At 50.0% G+C, this 19,346-nt stretch overlaps 10 protein-coding genes across 10 annotated transcripts; 5 read left to right on the top strand and 5 right to left on the bottom strand.

Annotated features, from left to right (window-relative positions):
- The first annotated feature begins 629 nt into the window (after window positions 1-629).
- F5J12DRAFT_481861 (uncharacterized protein) lies at window positions 630-1,467 on the top strand. The gene is made up of 5 exons (XM_051739640.1): window positions 630-791; window positions 848-865; window positions 933-1,004; window positions 1,061-1,184; window positions 1,242-1,467. Exons 1-5 carry the CDS (start codon window positions 779-781, stop codon window positions 1,333-1,335), a joined length of 321 nt encoding a protein of 106 aa, XP_051602505.1. The 5' UTR covers window positions 630-778; the 3' UTR covers window positions 1,336-1,467.
- F5J12DRAFT_482128 (aspartic peptidase domain-containing protein) lies at window positions 1,242-3,378 on the bottom strand. The gene is made up of 7 exons (XM_051739641.1): window positions 2,996-3,378; window positions 2,934-2,954; window positions 2,829-2,880; window positions 2,583-2,772; window positions 1,862-2,529; window positions 1,771-1,812; window positions 1,242-1,717 (listed from the first exon to the last, which is right to left on the bottom strand). The coding sequence occupies exons 1-7, from the start codon at window positions 3,058-3,060 to the stop codon at window positions 1,427-1,429; spliced, it is 1,329 nt and encodes a 442-aa protein (XP_051602504.1). The 5' UTR covers window positions 3,061-3,378; the 3' UTR covers window positions 1,242-1,426.
- On the top strand, window positions 3,313-8,569 carry F5J12DRAFT_889967 (Piwi domain-containing protein; the record flags this gene model as incomplete). Its single annotated transcript, XM_051747371.1, has 31 exons — window positions 3,313-3,378; window positions 3,434-3,553; window positions 3,722-3,734; window positions 3,789-3,872; window positions 3,921-4,051; window positions 4,108-4,211; window positions 4,265-4,324; window positions 4,716-4,868; window positions 4,947-5,085; window positions 5,156-5,244; window positions 5,301-5,382; window positions 5,475-5,545; window positions 5,592-5,651; window positions 5,700-5,937; window positions 5,991-6,233; window positions 6,284-6,412; window positions 6,449-6,679; window positions 6,744-6,776; window positions 6,828-6,953; window positions 7,010-7,027; window positions 7,077-7,132; window positions 7,185-7,270; window positions 7,324-7,481; window positions 7,536-7,659; window positions 7,704-7,782; window positions 7,831-7,860; window positions 7,917-8,029; window positions 8,088-8,148; window positions 8,206-8,285; window positions 8,344-8,351; window positions 8,408-8,569. The coding sequence occupies 31 exons, from the start codon at window positions 3,313-3,315 to the stop codon at window positions 8,567-8,569; spliced, it is 3,147 nt and encodes a 1,048-aa protein (XP_051602503.1).
- Window positions 8,570-8,692: 123 nt separating this feature from the next.
- F5J12DRAFT_904102 (SOR/SNZ family-domain-containing protein) lies at window positions 8,693-10,835 on the bottom strand (the record flags this gene model as incomplete). Its single annotated transcript, XM_051748484.1, has 12 exons — window positions 8,693-8,738; window positions 8,796-8,836; window positions 8,907-8,942; window positions 8,996-9,037; window positions 9,095-9,120; window positions 9,180-9,218; window positions 9,279-9,660; window positions 9,755-9,844; window positions 10,171-10,263; window positions 10,469-10,504; window positions 10,606-10,635; window positions 10,698-10,835. The coding sequence occupies 12 exons, from the start codon at window positions 10,833-10,835 to the stop codon at window positions 8,693-8,695; spliced, it is 999 nt and encodes a 332-aa protein (XP_051602502.1).
- Window positions 10,836-12,346: 1,511 nt separating this feature from the next.
- Window positions 12,347-12,778, bottom strand: F5J12DRAFT_716902 (mitochondrial large subunit ribosomal protein-domain-containing protein; the record flags this gene model as incomplete). The annotated part of the gene is made up of 2 exons (XM_051741036.1): window positions 12,347-12,502; window positions 12,563-12,778. The coding sequence occupies 2 exons, from the start codon at window positions 12,776-12,778 to the stop codon at window positions 12,347-12,349; spliced, it is 372 nt and encodes a 123-aa protein (XP_051602501.1).
- A 374-nt stretch (window positions 12,779-13,152) lies between these two features.
- On the top strand, window positions 13,153-13,837 carry F5J12DRAFT_889964 (uncharacterized protein; the record flags this gene model as incomplete). The annotated part of the gene is made up of 2 exons (XM_051747370.1): window positions 13,153-13,264; window positions 13,320-13,837. The coding sequence occupies 2 exons, from the start codon at window positions 13,153-13,155 to the stop codon at window positions 13,835-13,837; spliced, it is 630 nt and encodes a 209-aa protein (XP_051602500.1).
- A 946-nt stretch (window positions 13,838-14,783) lies between these two features.
- On the top strand, window positions 14,784-16,150 carry F5J12DRAFT_482309 (uncharacterized protein). The gene is made up of 5 exons (XM_051739642.1): window positions 14,784-14,829; window positions 14,884-15,015; window positions 15,070-15,240; window positions 15,432-15,470; window positions 15,839-16,150. The coding sequence occupies exons 2-5, from the start codon at window positions 14,947-14,949 to the stop codon at window positions 15,914-15,916; spliced, it is 357 nt and encodes a 118-aa protein (XP_051602499.1). The 5' UTR covers window positions 14,784-14,829; window positions 14,884-14,946; the 3' UTR covers window positions 15,917-16,150.
- Window positions 16,151-16,238: 88 nt separating this feature from the next.
- On the bottom strand, window positions 16,239-16,988 carry F5J12DRAFT_889963 (uncharacterized protein; the record flags this gene model as incomplete). Its single annotated transcript, XM_051747369.1, has 3 exons — window positions 16,239-16,349; window positions 16,426-16,839; window positions 16,896-16,988. The coding sequence occupies 3 exons, from the start codon at window positions 16,986-16,988 to the stop codon at window positions 16,239-16,241; spliced, it is 618 nt and encodes a 205-aa protein (XP_051602498.1).
- Window positions 16,989-17,152: 164 nt separating this feature from the next.
- On the bottom strand, window positions 17,153-17,869 carry F5J12DRAFT_481835 (uncharacterized protein). Its single transcript, XM_051739639.1, has 2 exons — window positions 17,270-17,869; window positions 17,153-17,182 (listed from the first exon to the last, which is right to left on the bottom strand). Exon 1 carries the CDS (start codon window positions 17,836-17,838, stop codon window positions 17,350-17,352), a length of 489 nt encoding a protein of 162 aa, XP_051602497.1. The 5' UTR covers window positions 17,839-17,869; the 3' UTR covers window positions 17,153-17,182; window positions 17,270-17,349.
- Window positions 17,870-17,891: 22 nt separating this feature from the next.
- On the top strand, window positions 17,892-19,280 carry F5J12DRAFT_812352 (cyclin-like protein). Its single transcript, XM_051744888.1, has 4 exons — window positions 17,892-18,085; window positions 18,149-18,230; window positions 18,341-18,803; window positions 18,921-19,280. The coding sequence occupies exons 1-4, from the start codon at window positions 17,940-17,942 to the stop codon at window positions 19,145-19,147; spliced, it is 918 nt and encodes a 305-aa protein (XP_051602496.1). The 5' UTR covers window positions 17,892-17,939; the 3' UTR covers window positions 19,148-19,280.
- The last annotated feature ends 66 nt before the right edge of the window (window positions 19,281-19,346 follow it).

Raw genomic sequence — 19,346 nt, 5'->3', positions numbered from 1 at the left:
GAGTTCGATAATGAGAGCTCATGGGAGAAAGATTTCACTCCCTCCTTGTCCCTGAAAGATCGACGAAGTCCCAAAAGGTGGATATGAGCATCTCCGTGGCGAAGGAAAGTCTGTGGTGTAAGTGGCAGGTGGAGTGTAACAAAAAAAAAGACAATCGATTATAGCTCTGACGTCAGAGGTTCCAGCATGGGCATACCTTGTATTCCACTAACCACTAACACGGGGCCCCTTCCTTGTGCATGTCATACGGCTCTCTGACCAAAATCCGTGTGTAATGGGAGCTTGGAGCACACAGGGCTTCAGCCTTGCCTTTGTTTCCCCCGCCAGTCGTGCCAGGACGTCCAGCAAACATATCAGCACTGCCTTACATGTATATCATAGGGCTACACTTACCATGTATTCATGTTTTGTTTAAATCAACAACCCGGAATGATGACCTGTGAGAGTGAGGTGGTTATTCGATTCGATTACCAGCGCGAAACAGTTCTTTCCTGGTGCGGGGAAGGCAAGGGATCTTATCACCGGTTGGCCGAAGATAAGATGAACCATGTTGGCGTTTGAAGGAAACCGACCCGACGGACGCGAACTTGGACTACGTCGACGTCAACAACTGATTGATTAGTATCCCTGAATCGTGGAGGCAATGGGCGACTGCGGAACGCGTACCTACTAAGGCAAGTGGTCGCTTGGACGGACCTCACTTTGCATCCAGTTCCACGCCGGTATCGCCTTGTATCGTATTCGTCGTTATACGTTTGAGAACCACAGCAGGATAACGATGGACTTCTTCTGTAGGCGTCAAAACATTTCTGTGCGTCAGCAACGTCCGTTCTAACTATGATCCCAGTTTGTATCCCCCTCGTAGGTCAGTGATACAGATACCACCACTCGTCGTATGAGTATTTGACTGACAGAGCCGCCCATCTCGACAGTCGGTTGTCCCAACAAGATAAACCCCATGGGAGGAGACCAGTCCCCGAGAGTCTGTCCAAGATGTCATAACGGTGAGTTTATTATAGTTCGGCTGTCGTCCCGTGGTTGAGCGCTGAATCTCGAGCAGCGTCGATGTTTGCGGCCAAATCTCGTGTCTGGTTCGAGTTTTGCTTTGTACCTCTTATTCCATTGCGGTCTAAGGACGTTTGGATGTGTGGTATATGCCAACTGCAAACAGTCATGCAACCTGAGTGAGTTGCATTTGTTCGTCGTGTGGATAAGGTGCTAATCAGTTGTCTGTTATTTAGTTGGGCCCCTGCAGTAGCACAACCAGGATATGGTTACCAGCCAGCACAACATGGGGATGGTTATTACCGGCCAACATACACTCAGTCGGGATAGTCGACACGTTGCCATGTGAACATCTCCATACTGCTACTGTATTCTATTAGTCCCATGTTTTCCTTTCATCGGATGTTCTGTCCCAATGTACTTATGCTGCCCTGTTCAGTTCAAGCGTCCTCTGCAGTTTACGACGGAGCCCATATACAACAGTCACAATAACCCCGATGATGAGTCCACAAATCGCGCAGACAGAAGTGGCAATCACAAGAACGCGAGATTGTGGCGGGGTGAAGTACCCAAGAACAGATGATGTTGGCAGTGGGTCCTGGCCACGTGCCTTCTGGAAATCTGATAGTGCAGTCTTGGGGTCGGTCAAATTCAACAGGCCGATCAACGCCGGGCGCGAAGAATTTGGAGCTTGGTGCACTACGTAGGCATTCTGACGCACAAGGTCAGTTATAAAAATATTCGCATATATTGGTAGAGACTCGCCTTAAGAAAGCTATCTCCTAAAATCCAATCACCAGAATTCACCTAAGAAGACCATTCAGTGCCTTAAGAAACAGACATCATATTCTCGTACCCCGTCGCTAGCCTGAAGACCACCAATACACCAAGAATTACCGTCAGCCCATTTCCAAATGATATTTATGTCTTCGGGGTGAAGGGGAATCTCCAGAGCGCTATCTTGCTCGCCAAGCTTGATCCGGACATCCATGAATCTGTTGCATCGGACTTCCCATCTTTGAGAGCCTTTATTATACCGCACAGAATTCCCAACATTAACGGTGTTCCAGAAAGTCTCAACGTCAGCTGTAGGACCGAGGATAAACGTCGTCCCGGTATCCAGGACTCCGATCGGAGAGAACGCCCCAGGGACAAGGGAGCGAGAGAGAGGAAGGGAGAGAGAATGTATTGTTATGGATTGAATGGGAAGTTTCCAAAAATCATATGGACTATGGGATGTTTGAAAAACGGAGAAAAATGACAGCTGGTTCGAGTCATTTACTATCGATGAGTCGAGCTCTCCGATTGTGACGGAAGAGTCGCTACTAGTGCCTGTTTCCACGTTATTGCGACCCAGTGCGTAGGCAAAGAATCTGTGCTCATCACTGAGATGATTGAAGGTGTTCTCCAGTAAAGTGGTTCCCAACGTCGGTTGAATCGCAGCAATTGAAGGGAAGGCGAAACCGACAATGCCCGAGTTCCCTATTCCCCCTAGATCAAGTCCACTCGTTTGATTGGCAAGTGCTGATGGATACATACATGTGAGACGCGCATCGAACGTGAGTAATCTCACCCACCGAACGTCTGCGACGCTACCTGATACGAGCCGAGTTCTATTATCTCAGAGCCGACGGTGCCAGCGACTGAACCTGCAAGGTAATTAAGTTTGAACGGTTCCCCCGACAAGCTTAGCGTATGCGATTCTGCTTGCGAATACTTTGGGACACCGTGACAATCATCAGTGTTACAATCCGTCGATGCAACCCACTGAGCAACGAGATAGATGCGTTAGGGACATCCAGGAAATCGTATAGGACACGTACCAGGTCTGAGGAACCTGTGTCGAAAACGACCCAGAAGTCGTGGTCGCCAATGCTACCAGGCAGTTCGGACAAGAAGCTAGAGCTTCAGAGCAAGAACATGTGTACTCAAGCCTTAGGAGGTATGCCCTGTGATTAAATGAGTTGTCAACGAGATCGGCAAGACTTACACATCGACGTTTCGCAATGGGATCCGTGTCCCCTGAGTAATCGACGTATCCCGTCCATTCGACATAGCAAGGTTGCAGACTGAGGGGGTTTGGCCATGGAGAGGGGCATGATCGGGACACAGTGCTCGTTAGGGGGCCGCCGACGTTGGGGAAGAGGAGGCTTGATTCCCTGAAGTCTCGTTTTGTTTTATTTTATGTTGTGGCGGCCAAGTCACGCCCTGGCCACGCGTCACACGGCACTGCACCACCGCCCTTTGTCTTGTCCCTCAGCGAGCGTCCACCGTCTCTCAGCTACTGCTCACGTTTTCGAGTTCACAATGCATACCAGCGAGTACGACTATCTATTCAAGCTCCTTCTCATCGGTGACTCTGGTGTTGGGAAGGTTCGTTTTCGTTGCTGTCACAGCGTAAGCTCCGTTGCTGACCTCGTCTGTATAGTCCTGTCTCCTCCTTCGGTTCGCGGACGACACATACACGGAGAGCTATATAAGCACTATTGGTGTCGACTTCAAGATCCGCACTATCGAACTCGAGGGAAAGACCGTGAAGCTACAGATTGTGCGTACCCCTCCACTGGCCTTCACCTTTTGACTCTCTCTCCACCGTCACCGGCCTTAAATTACGCCTGTCCTTCTTTCATCTTTTCCCAATTCGTTGGTGCCTCCTTTTCAATGCTCTTCTCGTGTTTTTGGAACTGTCCTAACTTGGCTATTTCTGCCATTGCAGTGGGACACAGCGGGTGCGTTTTTCTTCCTTGCCGACTTGGCTCACCAGCTCACCGTTTCAAACACAGGTCAAGAGCGATTCCGCACGATCACATCCTCCTACTACCGAGGTGCTCATGGTATCATCGTCGTTTACGACGTCACTGACAATGGTTCGGAACTAACCCTTTCGTTGCCGCCCCGCTGACTGCCATTCATAGATACTTTCACGAACGTTAAGCAATGGCTTCAGGAGATTGACCGATATGCGTCGGAGGGTGTTAACAAGTTGTTGGTAGGCAACAAGTCAGACCTGACTAACAAGAAGGTGGTCGAGTACAGTGTGGCCAAGGTACTATCCGCTGTGGTTCACGCTCCAAGGTTTATATATTTGACACTTTCACACAGGAATTTGCTGACCAACTCGGCATTCCTTTCCTGGAGACCTCGGCCAAGAATGCAACGAATGTCGAGCAGGCGTTCTTGACCATGGCGAAACAGATCAAGGATAGGTCAGCCAATTTTCCTTTCCATCCACCTTCTTGCTGCTAACATCACCTAACAGAATGGGAGCTACGTCAACTCCTGCGGGAGGTGCGAAGTCATTAACGGTGACTCCGGGGCAGTCAGTGCAACAACAGCAGTCTGGCACCTGCTGCTGAATGCGGTTGCCTGCGCACTGGTAGCGCGGCTTCTTCTTGGCAGCGTCACGTCGCCATCAGGGAATATCATGTAGCACGTCGTGGGCGATATCCGTTACATACTCCCCCTTCTCGACATTAGCGGACTTATTTGTTACGTTTCGAAACTGGTCTCTCCTTTTAGGTCGCGTCTTTCGAATTTTATTGTCATCGCTAGCGTTTGGATGTGAGGAAGCTGAGATGCCATCAATCGATAAGCTGATGCGAATCTGTTGAAATACTGATCTACTCTTCTTTCAACCACTCACGCTTTATCTTTGTTATTGTTCAACTCGATCATACACATATCTACATCGCCACTGACAATATGTCCAGGCTCGTTGTTTACACTAACTCGTTCAAAGTCGAGCGCATCACAGAAAATAAGAAATATCATCAATACGATGGTACTGTGTACTTTGATTTCACCTCGTTATACATGCACTCAGTATACCTGTTGAATGGCACCCATGCTCGCGTCTTACTACAGTGTGTAAGTTTGATTCGGCCCAGATGCTGGTGAATTTGCTAACCGTAACTTTCTTGAGCGTTTGAACCCGAGATTAGACAGGCCGGAAGACGTATCGAAATTTTCGAACGGCTGCAAAACCATACCGAACCGACGCTTTTCACCCCCAAGGTGATCTATGATGGAGACGCGATCGCTTACTCGGGGAGGATACTCGCTTTTGGGCAGTCCCACACGGTTAGTGTAGTTTTTGATTGCGCGCCTCCCAGCCTCATATGCTCATCCGCGTCGATAATCATATCCACAGTTTGAGGTAGACATGTCAGACCGTGGTACGAGCAAGCGCCGATTTGCGGTCACCTTGAAGCGCGTCGATGCTTCAGTCATCGACTTCAAGTTCGTTCTCGCGCGTCCTACGCTGTTTATCGCGCCTTGAGCTTGTTCTATTCCAGTGATCTACGTCAATTCCTCGATGGTCGTTTGAAGCAACAGACCCCAAAAGTCATCGTAGCCATCAATCTCTTGCAACTCATTGTCCGTCAAGGACCCAACTTGCAAGTCGCTCCACCACGATCTCTGCGGAATACTGATACGTTTTAAACAGGAAATATCCTAACAATATTAAGTCATTCTTCACTAAGGACGCTGGAAGGGTAACCCTGGGGGGCGGATTAGAAGCATGGAAAGGCTTTTACCAGTAAGGGATTCACTCTCATTAATAATGTTTTCTGATTCCGCTCCAGGAGCGTCCGACCAACGCATAATCAATTACTTGTCAACGTAGATGTTACATGCGGTGTCCTGTAGGTCGTATATTGGCGATCATAGCTCGCGACTCAAGCATTTGGCAGCTACCAGGAGGGTCGCCTTATTGACGTCGCCCTTGCTTTATTGGGGCAATCTCATGTACGCACACTGAAGCTTCAGGAGGCTTCCCCCGACTTTCGAAAACTCAAGAGCTTCTTCAAAGGGGTATTCGTTGGCTTTACGCATTTGAAGGGCAAGAAGAAAAAGATTTCGCAGTTCATTCCTGAGGCTGGGTACTATAAATTCCAGAAGGGATCCGATGGACCGGAGATTACCGTTCAGGTGGGCATTGTTTTTAGCGAGTGCGCCATTTCTAACGGCTATATATTTGATAGCAATACTACCGGGAAACTTATAACATCCATCTCCAGTACCCGGAGATTATTGGAGTTGGTTTTGTCAGGAAAAATGAGGTTACCGTAATCCCCTTGGAACTGTGTGTCGTTTTACCCAACCAGCGTTACACCCGCAAGTTGCCTCAAGAGTGCACCAAGAAGATGGTGGAGTTTAGTTCAGAGAAGCCTCAAGCTCGGATGGAGGCTATCATGAGAGGCTTAAGTAGCTCGGGCCCTAACACAGTGAGCGACAGCATAGCGCACGACATGATCGTCTGCTGACTGCGATGAAGGCTTTAGATTACAGAAATTCCCCTTATGTACAAGAAGCGGGTTTGCAGATCTCCGCATCTCCTTCAGCAATCGACGGCCAGGTTCTCAAGACACCAGGCATGGCCTATGGCCAAACCAACAATTTAGTTGTACGTCTCCGTGCCTTCTGAGTTGACGTCAGCTAGATTTCGCTTCAGTTTCCGAGGAATGGGGGTTGGAATGTGCTTAATCAGAGGTTCCACCAGCCTCGCGATATTAAGGCGTGGGCTGTGGTGGATTACAGCCTGAATAAGGCGAGAGCCCGTTCCAATACAGAGAGATTTGTCAAGATGCTGGTGGAATGTTGCGGGCAACTAGGTAACAACAATCGTTCTGTCTGTTTCGTGAATGGTAGGGCTCATGCGTTGCAGGAATGTGTAGGTATCTTTTGGTCGTCCTGAATCATACTCAAACATGTGGCAAGCTGTTTCTTTAACGCAGGTGTACAAAGTCGGGAGTCAGAATGTTAGCCAGGTAAACAGGTTATGTTTGCATGAAGAACATTAATAGACTGCAATGACATAGGACTTGATGAATGCTGGCAAGGAGGCCAGTTTCCAAACACCACCTGACCTCATATTGGTGGTATTGCCATCATCTGCAGCAGAGATAAGGTTAGCTGTAAAACAATTTGGGGATGTTCATACTGGTGTAAGTACTCAGTTCTACCACCACAATAGCAAACTGAACCTTATTCCCTACTTCAGATCTCTACACAGTGTGTTGTAAGTCTCATGAATTTTGAATGGTGTTTTCATCTCACTCTTATTCCAGAGGGAAGATAAGATTGCTCGTGCCAATAATCAATACTGCAACAATGTTGCAATGAAGTATGTTAAAGACATTCACTTTGGCTTTTCATGCATACTGATGGCTAGCTAGGATTAATGCCAAACTAGGAGGTGTGAATGCAATACCCAAAGCACCTGCACTAGACAAATTAAAGGAGGCACCATTCATGATTATGGGTGATGCAATTACATGTGTGTTGTTCTACAGCTCTGACCATTACTGCACTTAGGTGTTGATGTGGGGCACCCCTCACCTGGAGTAATGGATCAGCCCTCTGTGGCATCTTTAGTATTCTCTTTTGACATGGATGCCTCACGTTATGAGGCTTTGACTTGTATCCAGAGGCCCAGACTAGAGATCATTGAAGACTTGGGAAGCATGGTGAAGGTAAGTTGTCCAATGCATTGTGTGCTATTGAGTAACCTTAGCTTTCAATTGCAGACTGCTGTCAACTTGTTTGGCAGCAGAAACAAGGCACCTCCTCAACGTCTCATCCTGTTCAGAGATGGGTTATCTGAGGGTGAGTATGCTCAAGCAGCAGAAAGGGAGATCCAGGCTATCAAAGGTAAGTTCATTTTTGGAATTTGGAATTTAACTGATGTCCCTCAGATGCCATGGATGCCCTTTGGACTGAAAGGAAGGTGAACAGGCCAAAGCCATTGCTGACATATATTGTAGTAGGAAAAAAGTAAGAGAATGTGCCTTTGTGCTACATTGATCCTCAACTTTTGAGCAGGCACCATGTCAGATTCTTCCCAAAGTCTCAGTAGGTGTCTGGCTTTAGGCATGTTGAAAATCTCTGATGAAGGTGTACATTTTTAGGAATGAGGGAGATAAGTCAGGGAACTGCCCTGCAGGCTTTGTGGCTGACAAGGGTGTTGGTAACCCAATGGCCCAAGATTTCTATCTTCAGTCTCATGGGGGTCTCCTTGGAAGTAGGTCACTTGTCATCAATATGAATGTTGGTCCATCAACTCATAATCATTCTAACAGCTAGCAGACCCAGCCACTACATAATCCTAGAAGATGAAAACTTTGGAAGGAGGCTTGATATGTAAGTTGTTTGAGACAGATCAGTGTTTGATGACAATTTCTGATGATACATTCACAGCTTGCAGAATCTATCTTTCTGTCTTTGCCATGCATATGCTCGTGCTACTCGTTCTGTATCCATCCCTGCTCCAGTTTATTGTGAGTACTAGAGTTCCTGACATACTGTGCATGTATTCACAACTACACTTCTTTCTAGATGCTGATGTAAGTCATTATGCTGTTCATGGTGATGGTAAGATGTGCCTTACTCTTTCTTGCAGATTGTCTGTGCTCGAGCAAACTTCCATTTCAATCCAAACCTTCACTATGATGACAGTGCTATGTCATCCATTTCAGGTGGTGCCAGTTTTGATCTCCAGAAGTGGCACAATGGGTATAAAGGAAAACATGCCAGCCTTGCTTGGAAGATGCACTTTATGTAGGATCCATGTTGGGGATGTATGTCACAAGCATATCTGAAGTTGAGAATATACATTGTGTGTTATGTGCATTTGCAGTACACTCTAACTTAGTTTTTATCAACAAAGGGATTGATACAGTAGAGATTACCATCCTCGCTCTGCAAGACGACCACCCTTCATGTTCGTGTCACTGGGAGTCACGAGGTTTTGTCAGTCGGATGGAGTAAACACGAAGGATACGACATACATGGTGAGACCAACCATGGGTGCACCAAGGTCTTCTGATATCTACAGAACAGAACAAATGATGTTAAGCGGACATTGAGTAACCCTGGGTTGTAGTAGATGATGATACTACCTCTGCAAGAACCTTGGGATTGTTGTAGTGAGTAACCTATGCGTAGTTTAACGAAAGGTAGGGATATATAGGAGACAGAAGGTGCGTACTGCTTGAACGATGGCACGGGCTCGTTTGGCTGGGTTGCCGGACTTATTAACCGCTGTGTGATTAACCTTTGTAGCAAATGAAATATGCTGGGTACATACATGGAAGATTCCCGAGCCTACGAAGACTGTTTCGACAGAGTTAATCAACGAAGAATATCATGGCGACAGGAGCAACTCCACTCACCTCCGTCGCAGCCAAGCTGCATCATCAAGGCAGCGTCCGCTGTAGTATGTTCATATACCAGATGTTACGTTGCGTGCGTGTGGTGAAGAATGGACGCACCTGGAGAAGCAATGCCCCCTGCAGCAAAATTGACGACGGGGAGCCTCTTCAACCGCGCGGTTTCTTTAAGTAAGTGGAACGGAGCCTGGATCTCTTTTGCGTACGCGTAGAGCTCTTCCTCGCTCATGACACTCGCCTTCCTGACCTCTGCCATGACCGCACGCTGGTGTCGGACCGCCTCGACAACGTTTCCCGTGCCAGCTTCGCCCTTCGTGCGGATGAACGCGGCGCCTTCCGAGATGCGTCTGAGGGCCTCGCCAAGGTTGCGGGCACCACAAACGAACGGGACTTTGAAGTTGTGCTTGTTGATGTGGTGTTCTTCGTCGGCAGGGGTAAGCACTTCGGATTCGTCAATGTAGTCCACACCAATGACTTGGAGGATCTATAAACATCATCACCATGTTGTCATTCATGGCGTTCGAATGAATGTCAGCGAAAGGTGGAACGAATGAAAAGGGTAGGGAAATGTTCCGTACTTGTGCTTCGACGAAGTGTCCGATCCTGACTTTGGCCATGACGGGAATAGTGACGGCGTCGACGATAGATTTGATCACCGCAGGGTCACTCTACAAATATGTAGAGGTTGCGGAAGTCAGTTAAATATAAAAAAATACGATCTCGATTCCGACAGGGATAGAACCATAACAAGCAAGGGGACGGGATGAAAGACAAGTATGGGGAAAATATGTCTCCAGATGCGTCCTCGTAGGTCGCATAACCATCATAGTTGATAAAACAGTACAAGGGATTCCGGATAAGAACGACGAGAACGAGTGACAAAGGCGTGAAGAATCGCAGCGGACACTGAGTCCACGTTTGTAGAAGAGAATGGGTTGTTGGAAAGACATCGCACAATATCAGGCGAAAGAGAGGATGTGTACAAAACGCTCACCATTCTTGCAACGCCTCCCTCAACTCTGATGTCTGCAGGCACGCGCTCGAGAGCCATCACGGCGCATGCGCCTGCTTCCTCCGCTATGCGCGCCTGTTGATAAGTTTCATTGTGGTCGTATCAAAACAAGTGCGTGCACAGGCGTGTGTGGGGCGCGTCGGAAAACAAATATATGAACGAGAACGGGGTAAGAACATGCAAGGAGTTTCCCGGTCAGCCAACAACCTCTTCACTCGTCCTCCACGCACACGCTCTTGCAAGCAGGCGGTGGCAAACGGCGAGAAATAATTAAACACACCTGTTCTGGGTTAACGACGTCCATAATCACGCCACCCTACACGACCGCAACGATTGGCCACCGTTCAGCACACTGAGGGATACGCCAACCAAACCACATATTGGCTTGGAATGGCAAAGCCACCAAATCAAACTCACTTTCAACATCTGGGCGAGGCCTGACTTGACCTACGATCAAACCGTGACGGTTAGCCCTAGGTGGAAAAGACATTTGAACGCATGGTGCCCACCCCAAACGTGCCGAGGCTCGTATTCCCGCCGTCTCTTTTGGGTGCATGAGTAGCACCCGAGCCTGTTCCACAGGCTACGGTACTCGGCGCACCGCTCACTGCTTGTGAAGTCGCAGTCGACGCTGTAGTAGTAGACATTCTTTTTTTTTTTGGGGGGGGGGGGTGATTTTGCTCCCTAGGTGCTAGAAATGTCCCAGTAGTAATGACCTGTTTTACTCCTCTAAGTTGGATAACGCAGGTGTCTTCCGGAATTCAGACGCTGTCTGGTAATAGATCGACGTTGAGACGACTTATAGGACTGTTTCGATGAGTCACTGGCGGATAAGATTAATATTTTTTGCATTGCCGTTTCCAGTAAAGATAATCGGAATCGGACCAGACGCCCGACGCGGAACAAAATAGCCTACATGTGCACAAGGGTTTTGTGCTTTGCTTGGGTTGGAGTTGCCACGAACCCACCCGGTACCCTGCATGCATGATGTGTGATGGAAGGTCGTTCCCGGGCGATTGCGTGAGTTTTGCCTAATCGTCTTACCTTCCCGTATTGTGACATTTCAAGAACCGAGGCACGGGAGCAAGGAAAGTCTTCTATTGCCAGCACTACGCACACGAAGGTGGAACGTTCAGCCATGCCATTTATCATCTCATGCCCCTACTAACTCCTCCTCAATCGGATCACTTCGTTCCATGTCATGACGATTCAAAGACAGGAAGCCATGTGATTATGCTTGACACGTTGGGGGTCACTTGAACTCGGACGACTGCAGCCTGGGGCACGTCCAGCTACGGGTCTCCGATCGGAACTTGATCATATACTCCGGTTTGATTTATATATGTAGCAGAAAAATTAAGAGATGTCGCATGCCATGTCGGTCTTCCTGTGTGGGTAAGATTGTGTCGAGATAGGAACCATGGCGCCCCGCAGTATCATCAATCAGTCAGCACGCCACGCGCATTATGCATTAATGTGGTTCTTTACACGGCCGTTGCAGACCATACTACTACGACCAGCTGGCTGTGATCCATACCTTCCAAGAATACCCGCAGCCAACCCGCAGCGCGGCGGCAAAACGTGCGACCGAATTCGCAGGGATAGCCAGATACATACGTGGGTGCGGCGACACGAAGCACTGCTTGTCCTAAAATTTCACTCGAGCCGCCAACGAATGGTGCGATGATAGGGCTGGGTAGGTCATGAAAGGTCATGGAGGCCCCATTTTGACTAATACGTCCCTGTACCTGGTCCTGAAGACAGACAGTGGATGACTGAATCAGATGACAGGTTTTATCGTGGTTAACAGGCTACCCGAACGTGGCAACTAGTGGGGGAGTCCGGAGACGGTGGACAATACAGCACGTCAGCACAGCTTAGTAAGGACTAAGGAAGGGACGACAGGGTTAAACCACGGACATCGTTTCTTTGACGGCCCATGGACAGAACGAGTATTATTAGCCCATAGATGTTGGCTTTTGTTTACATGATGATAAGTAATAGTATCATGTTGCAGTGCGCGCGTTCTGCGAGGTGAGACAGCATGGAAACGTGGAGTAGTTCACATGCCTTCCTTCCTATGAGTGGATGTAATGCGGTGTGCACGGAAGGAACAATAGGGTACGGTTGGTCGGATGGCCCGTCGGATTAATGATGATTAAAAGCCCTTATTGAGAAGCCACGCCATCACGTCCACCTTCCAGCGGCCGCCAGTGATTACGATGTGTCTCTGATCATGGACGCGAACACCAAGTCTGGCTGCTGCCGGTGAATTTGGTTCGAAGAGGGATGCCTTGAGCTGGTTTGCGAGTACCTGTGCCAGCGAGGCTGAGGTTTGGCTCCACAGGAAAGCGATGGAGCTTTGCCTACGTACCTGCGCCTGGCCTTCGACGTTACGTATCTGTACGAGATAGCGCGTTCCTCCGTTGCGAATGTCCGTATAAACGGGGAGGGAGCCACGGGTGTTGCGACGGACAAAATAAGGGAGGTGGTGCTGAACGTGCGACGGTGGGGTGGCCGTCGCTTGGGACAGTGGGCGGCGCGAGACTGCGGGCTGGGCAATGAAACGAGCCCACGATTGGCCGAGCATGGGCATGGCTGGCTTGGGGTATTAGCAGTATGGAGGCTGGGCGAGGTGGACAAGAGGAACCTCCCTTGACAGATCCAAATAAGGCAAGCAGATCGGGAATTTGAAAAACGAAAAAGGAAATGAAGTAAGGTGCCGACGCGGTCAGAAAAACCGCCACAACAGCTTGAAATGAAAACACAGGGCCACTAAAATATAAAATAATATATCGAATGCATCATGGCCCCCCCCTTGTCTTGTCGGTGTATAAAAGGGTGAGTCTCCTTGTCTTGGGAATCGCTCGGCCAGGTCAGTCCAGTCATCATAGTCCCGTGTGTCTGATGTGACACTAGCTCCATACATTTATAAAGTAGCGTCTCGAAGCCCACCCCATCGCCATGGATCTCTTCCTTCCCCTCTCCCCTCTCGATGACCTCTTCGTCGACTGGCCCCCCTACCTGCGAGGCGCAGACGGCTGTCTCGCTCTTCCTCCTCCACCTGACTTGATCTGTATGTTTGTAAATCCTACATCCTGGTTTCTGTCATATCTGATGGCCGCCTCCAGTCCCATCCTCTCCCTCTGCCTCAGACACATCCTCTTCTGTGTCCACAGGAATGCTGTCCTCTCCGGAACCCACATACGGGTCGAACGCAATGCGCATCTCAGTCTGTGACGTCCCACTCCTTGCGCCCCGTCCGCTCCCCTACCACTCCCCCACATTTCTCCACTTCGACCTCCCAGACTCGGACGAAGACCTCTCTCACCCCCCCTATACCCACAGGCCACCGAAGCGGAAACGGTGCGACTGCGACGACCCTAAGCTTTGCGCCGCTGATGGTGACATCCACGACGATCTCCCGCCACCTCCACCCACGAAACGCCGCGCTCGCATCCACGCATGGCGCTCCCGTGTCCATCGAGAACAGCCGATGCCCCTCCAACAATTACCGTCTCAGCAGCCACAGCAGCATCACACATGGTCCCATCACGTTTCATTACTACCGCCGCTGGCCCCTCCTAATCGATCATGTGGCCCTTCCCTTTCCGCTGATCAGCCCTTCGGGTGGTGCCACCACCCTTGATATCCTATCTGACAACCAAATTAGGGTAGCAGGGGACCTTGGCTATCCATCGATAGGGACGGGCTGGAATGGCGTCGATATGTGGAGTCCCATCGTCACCGTCCCAGGCAGAACTTCTCATCCGATCCTGATCTGCTGACGTCGCGCCCTTGGAGCGCGGAACGGGTGAGTTCTGACTTGCTGTTCTAGTCCGTTCCACACTATCGGTCTTAACAAAATCAGCGACTTCTAGGCGCCCGCCCATTCTTCTCCCGTTCTCCGATTTACCACGTTGTTGGCATCTGTGTCCTACCCTTCTTAGAAGCCAGGATCTTGGATCCTGTATGCATACTGCCCGGCACAATCATCCGTGCGCATGTCAATCGGGTTGCTGCAGCGCAGCCCGTTTCAAGCGGTCTCCTTGCCTTACACGTACGTACATATGGCTGCCGGTATTATGGCCCTGGCTTTGGCGCTGCCACGCTGTGACGGTCAAACGTTTCATGCCTTCCGAGTGCCTAGGAGTTAAGCGCAAACCCCCCTTGGCTAGCACTGAATGGCAAACCATGATCAGAAAAGTAATCCGGGTATATTGTTTATCATGAATTTTCACATTTCGGTTGGACTCTCCTGAGCTACTACGCCGTTCCTGTTCTTCTTTCATTCATGGCGCAGTTGTATGTATCAGCTTTTTGCATGCTGCCTTCCCTCTGTCCACATTCGTTACGAGTTTGCATGAAAAGTTGCATTGCACCGTTCCCTCCATAATTCATCTCAAGGGCCGTTTGTACTATACAAATCGCATGATAAGTACTCCGTTCCGCATTAAATACGTTTGTGCTAATAATGGGCATCATATATCATTCTGGTATCTCATAACCTGCGAATCTGGTTCGGTGCATCATGCGCATGCATGATAAGATGCCCTGGCCCTGACAGCGGATGTGTCCAAGGACTGCAACTCAGGAGCACCTTAATGTTTACCCCTGTGACAACGGTGTACAGTTGACACGGCAAGTGGAGTCAGACGTCATTCTACGCTAGATGACACCGTGACTTGGACTAAGACTTGCGATCTGAAACCAACTACTATAGTGGCGGAGCCCGGACAGTCGCACTCAAGCTTGGCGATGGCAGCAGCAGACCAAAGCAGCAAGAAACCGAGTGGCGCAGACGAATCATTGCGCTTGTTTCTCTCAGTACGTACTCTAGATATCCGTGCCAACACACTCCTGTGATGCCCGAATTGATAGCGAACCCAAGCATGGGAGGATCCATCTGCCGGGTACACGTTTGACGGCGAGCGCGGCACAGCGCGGACGGTGATCTGCCGGGAACATTCGAATCAGCCGAAGACCCGTCAACATACTGGTGATATTAGTACGGGTGAACAGGGAAGAGGCCGGCAAAAGGATTGTATCGACGTGAGTCCTTTAAATCATTCGTGTCGTCAACCATGAGGTTGCGTTTTGGATTCGAGGTTTCACGTTTGTCTTTCCTTCTCCTAAATCTCCATCGCAACCGTTTAAAATTGTTTCTTCCTTGTTCCGGCTTCCTACCGATTTATATCGCGTGTCGCTGTGTGCGTGAAAATAACCACCATTGATCTCCGCAGCTCGACATGTACTCCACACAGCTGTTCGCAGCAATGCAGGTGAGCCACTCTGAATCCGATTTTCTTACTCGGGTCTCCTAGTCATTCGTATTGTGCCTTTCCCTCCCTTTTTTATCACTGTTCTTTGGCTTGGGACCGTCGTCTGTGTGCGTGTGTTCTCAGGGGCCGAATTTAGACGATGTCATCAAGTCTCCAGGGGGTCTCAGTCTATCATCACCGCACACAGCACACAGGTAGACATTTATTCGTCTGGCATGCGCCACCAGATTGATATACAGGTAAGACCAAGCCAAGTTTATTTGGGCAGTACGTTTGGATGATAATATGGGTCCAATCACAGCCCGGATTTGTTGTTGCATCACTTCGTTTTTCTTTTGGCAGCACGGTTCTCACCACACGTTCTGCAGAATTATGGGTTTTACTGTGCCCTCCCTTCGGATCCTTCGCGGACACACATGGTCTGTAGAAAGTTACCAAAGATGTAACCATGGTGGTATAGCTAGCTTTTCCACCACAGCCAGCCAATGCATACGCTGGGGCATCCAAACAAGGACTTCCTTTATGCAATGAGCACATACATTTGAACAAAGCGGGGCGGCCAGTAGTCCGTAACGCTCAAGAATTCTTTCGCCCAAACCGATGCTGTAATTCTCACACGCTAACCATCCTGTTAGCCTTCATGCCATTGTAAATGTTGAACCTCCCTGAGTCGTCCCTGTTCCCATATTCGCGTCTATTCCCAATGCACCAGCATGCGCTCGCTTTCCTAAGATTCTCCGCGAGCTCGCGGCGGTGCTGAGCGGCCCTTCAACTCGAGCGTAGCCATATCAAGTTCGTGCAGTGCGCGACGCCATGCTTTTCCGGTTTTGCGATGCTCCGCAGGCGACATTGGCCCGGTGAGCGTCCTAGACGGGCATACTGATTTTGTTTGTCGTATTTCGAGTTCCAGGGGTCATTGAATACTTGTTTTGAGAAAAGTCACACTGAAACTCACCTCGGCTTCCTGTGCCAGCGTCGTGCTGAACTTGGGACGAGGCTCGTACCGGGGTATGGGCGGGAGGAATGGCTGGGTTGGTTTCTTGTCCTTTTCCCGCTCCCTTCCTTGCTCATGTTCTCTATCCCTGTCCTTTTCGCGTTCCCTTTCTTTTTCCGACAGAGAAGGTGAGAGTGACCGTGCACGTACACGTGGATGGACGGAAAGTGGAGAAGGGGATCGGGCCCGCTTCTTCACATGTGCCAGCTCGCCAGACAGCTCATTCGTTACCTCGTGTCTAGGAGAAGGCAATGTACGTCTCCAGTCCATCCTCTCTTCCAACTCCTCCTTTTTGACATAGGGGAGAGGAGACGATCTTGGATGTTCTCTTTCTAGGTGACCTGCTCCCCCTGAGCGTGTGTCATCCACCGGCTCCTGTTTTACGTGTCGTATTGGGCTTGGCGACCTCAGCCTAAGGTGGTGAGCGTGACCTTGGGCGGTAACTCTCCACCCTCGTCCGTGAAGGTGAGCGAGAGCGCCGTGGAGGACGCCGTCGGTATGCAGGAGTGGGACTCCGGCTGCATCGGCGTGGATGGAGGGGAGAGATACTTCCCCTTTCCCGAATGCGATCACGGTCATGTCGTGGCTGGTGTAGCTCGTCTGGATCTGGTTTTATGCTACGTGATTGTGGTGAAGGTGAGCGGATGACACGTGAGGGTGAGGGAGGACGAGGCGGATGACGGCGCGCCGGGGAGCGTGCGCGTCCAAGCGTAGTGATCTGCATATGGGTTTGTAGAATCAAGGATTATGACATACATTATTAGTGAGAGGAATATATCGGAGAACGTAGGAAGAAAAAACGTACCACCGCGACGCGGGGGTGGCGACCGCGAGTTCCAACGATAGTCAGGTGAAGAGTACCGTCTCCTATCATCCCTTTCCCTATCATATTGGTCGAATGGTCTTCGTCTCGTTGAGACAGGTTCTCGTTCCTCTCCTATAGTCAAAATCTCTCTCCCTCTCGCGATCGCGGTCAGAATAGCGAGATGGCCGTCTGTCCCATGTGCTACCACCTCTCCAATCCCGGTCGTCCCTCATGCGTGAATCATCATAGCTTCGGTAGTCTGGTCCATGGGGTCGGCCGGGAGACCCTGGCATTCGACTAATGTCTCTTGCGTGCGGGGATGTACCCTTCGAGGGAGATGCGGGGTGAGAGCCTGCGATGTAACTGTCCATCATGGGACGTGAAGGGGAACGCGAGCGGTATGAGCGTCGGTCCCGGTCCCTGTCTCTGTCTCTGTGGTCGCGGTCTCTGTCTCGCCTGTCATCACGGGGGTGGTAGTGACGATCGGGTGAAGAACGAGCATCGTTCTTGTCAGGCCAGGTGCTCTGTGGCCGGGGTGGAAAGTCTGGCTTGGGAGGCAGACCCGCCATTACGAGTGTGCTGGTCTGAGTGGTCTGCAAGGAAAATGCTGTTGTTACCATTTCGGGCAAATAGTCCAACTTGCAGCGCTCCCTCCTCCAACAAGTCGAGGATGACCCCGATACTCGTCCCTCTCGCAACGCATTCCCAGATTGCGAGGACGCCCTCGGGAGAAGATGGACTTCCACAGGAACTTGAAGAAGACCTCCGAGCTTTTGGCTGCAAACTCATACACCAAGCTGGTATCTTGCTCAACCAGTACGCCACCAATAACTTTTTTATTCGGCCAGTCGGAATGACCACAATCCGATTGTTTTTTAGAAAGCAGGTTGCAGTAGCGACTGCACAGATACTTTTCCAGCGTTTCTGGTTCGTGACATCCTTGAAGCAGTTTAGTATTGGGGTCAGCGACACTTTTTGTTCTTCATCGACCGTCTGAATCACTCTGGATCCCGTCTCCTTTTCTTTCTTTCTTCGTATGGTACTTGTTGGATTGCACCAATTTATATGCAGGACATCAGCATGGGCGCACTATACCTTGCTTCCAAGCTGGAGGAGTGCCCAATTCGGATGAGAGACCTCATAAACGTGTATGACCTGCTTCTCCAGCGGAACTCGCACGAACTCTCTTTGCACTCGTCTCCTCCGCCGTCGTCCCCGTCACGTAGACCTCAGCCTACACATGTCCCAGGCCATAGTTTAGTTATGGCCTCGCCCGCTGCAGCCGCACCGTCTCCGTCGAATGGCAAAACCAAGTTTAAATATACGCCAATGGCTTACTTCAGCGATGCGTTCTACAACCTCAAGGACGCACTCGTCGTCGCTGAAATGCAGATTCTCAAACGCCTGGGGTTCAACATGCTTGTTGTCCTCCCATACGGCACACTCATCAATTACCTCCGCCTGCTTGGGCTCACTAACCACAAGGAGGCATGCGGCAAGGCGTGGGGGTACCTCAATGATGCGTTAGTTTTTTGTTCTGTTACCATTAGATGCCGAAGGTTGATGTTGATTGGATTTATCATGGGTGCGGTGACCTTGGCAGATTACAGACACCCGTATACGCTATATACGCTGTTCCGACTATCGTGAGTGCCGCCTATTCTCCTCGCTACTCGGCACCTAGGGATTTCCCTGCCTTCGACGCCACCAAACTCGTGGTGGGACTTGTTTGACGCCTCCTGGGAAGACGTGTGGATCGTGTGTGGGCACATCATGCGACTGTATCGGGATCGTACTTTGGAGGAGCGACTCGAGGTGATGCGTATGGTGAACAAGAAGGAGGTCAGGAAGTGGTTGGAAGAAAATAACTCTTTGTAATGCGACTTCATTCGACACTCGCGAGAGCATTGCAGGATTGGCGTTTTACAGCAATTACCTTGCAACCCAGACGTCTTGTCTTCCATGCAGGTCTAGTTGATGATGCAATATCACCTTGTTTACAAGGTCACTGCACCCCGAAATTCGTTGCAATATGAGTATGTGCTCCAAATACCCTTGCAAACATTGTGGCTGCAAT

This window comes from Pisolithus orientalis, assembly GCF_024613125.1.
Source record: "Pisolithus orientalis strain OTSU chromosome Unknown F5J12scaffold_6, whole genome shotgun sequence".
NCBI classification, from domain to species: domain Eukaryota; kingdom Fungi; phylum Basidiomycota; class Agaricomycetes; order Boletales; family Pisolithaceae; genus Pisolithus; species Pisolithus orientalis.
Note: the sequence above shows the minus strand (reverse complement) of the source record. Positions and strands in the feature narration are given on the sequence as shown.

Excerpts from the sequence above, each read along its gene's own strand:
- F5J12DRAFT_482128 (XM_051739641.1), bottom strand. The coding sequence starts at position 3,060 with ATGTCGAATGGACGGGATACGTCGATTACTCAGGGGACACGGATCCCA. Across the intron at positions 2,530-2,582 it reads GGTAGCGTCGCAGACGTTCG|CACTTGCCAATCAAACGAGT; the intron begins GTGGGTGAGATT and ends TGTATCCATCAG. Across the intron at positions 1,718-1,770 it reads TAGGAGATAGCTTTCTTAAG|AATGCCTACGTAGTGCACCA; the intron begins GCGAGTCTCTAC and ends CTTGTGCGTCAG.
- F5J12DRAFT_481835 (XM_051739639.1), bottom strand. The coding sequence starts at position 17,838 with ATGGCGGGTCTGCCTCCCAAGCCAGACTTTCCACCCCGGCCACAGAGC.
- F5J12DRAFT_481861 (XM_051739640.1), top strand. Across the intron at positions 1,005-1,060 it reads CTGTCCAAGATGTCATAACG|CGTCGATGTTTGCGGCCAAA; the intron begins GTGAGTTTATTA and ends AATCTCGAGCAG. Across the intron at positions 1,185-1,241 it reads CAAACAGTCATGCAACCTGA|TTGGGCCCCTGCAGTAGCAC; the intron begins GTGAGTTGCATT and ends TCTGTTATTTAG.
- F5J12DRAFT_812352 (XM_051744888.1), top strand. The coding sequence starts at position 17,940 with ATGACCCCGATACTCGTCCCTCTCGCAACGCATTCCCAGATTGCGAGG. Across the intron at positions 18,086-18,148 it reads GCTGGTATCTTGCTCAACCA|AAAGCAGGTTGCAGTAGCGA; the intron begins GTACGCCACCAA and ends ATTGTTTTTTAG. Across the intron at positions 18,231-18,340 it reads TGAAGCAGTTTAGTATTGGG|GACATCAGCATGGGCGCACT; the intron begins GTCAGCGACACT and ends ATTTATATGCAG.
- F5J12DRAFT_482309 (XM_051739642.1), top strand. The coding sequence starts at position 14,947 with ATGGCAGCAGCAGACCAAAGCAGCAAGAAACCGAGTGGCGCAGACGAA. Across the intron at positions 15,016-15,069 it reads CATTGCGCTTGTTTCTCTCA|CGAACCCAAGCATGGGAGGA; the intron begins GTACGTACTCTA and ends CCGAATTGATAG. Across the intron at positions 15,471-15,838 it reads AGCTGTTCGCAGCAATGCAG|AATTATGGGTTTTACTGTGC; the intron begins GTGAGCCACTCT and ends CACGTTCTGCAG.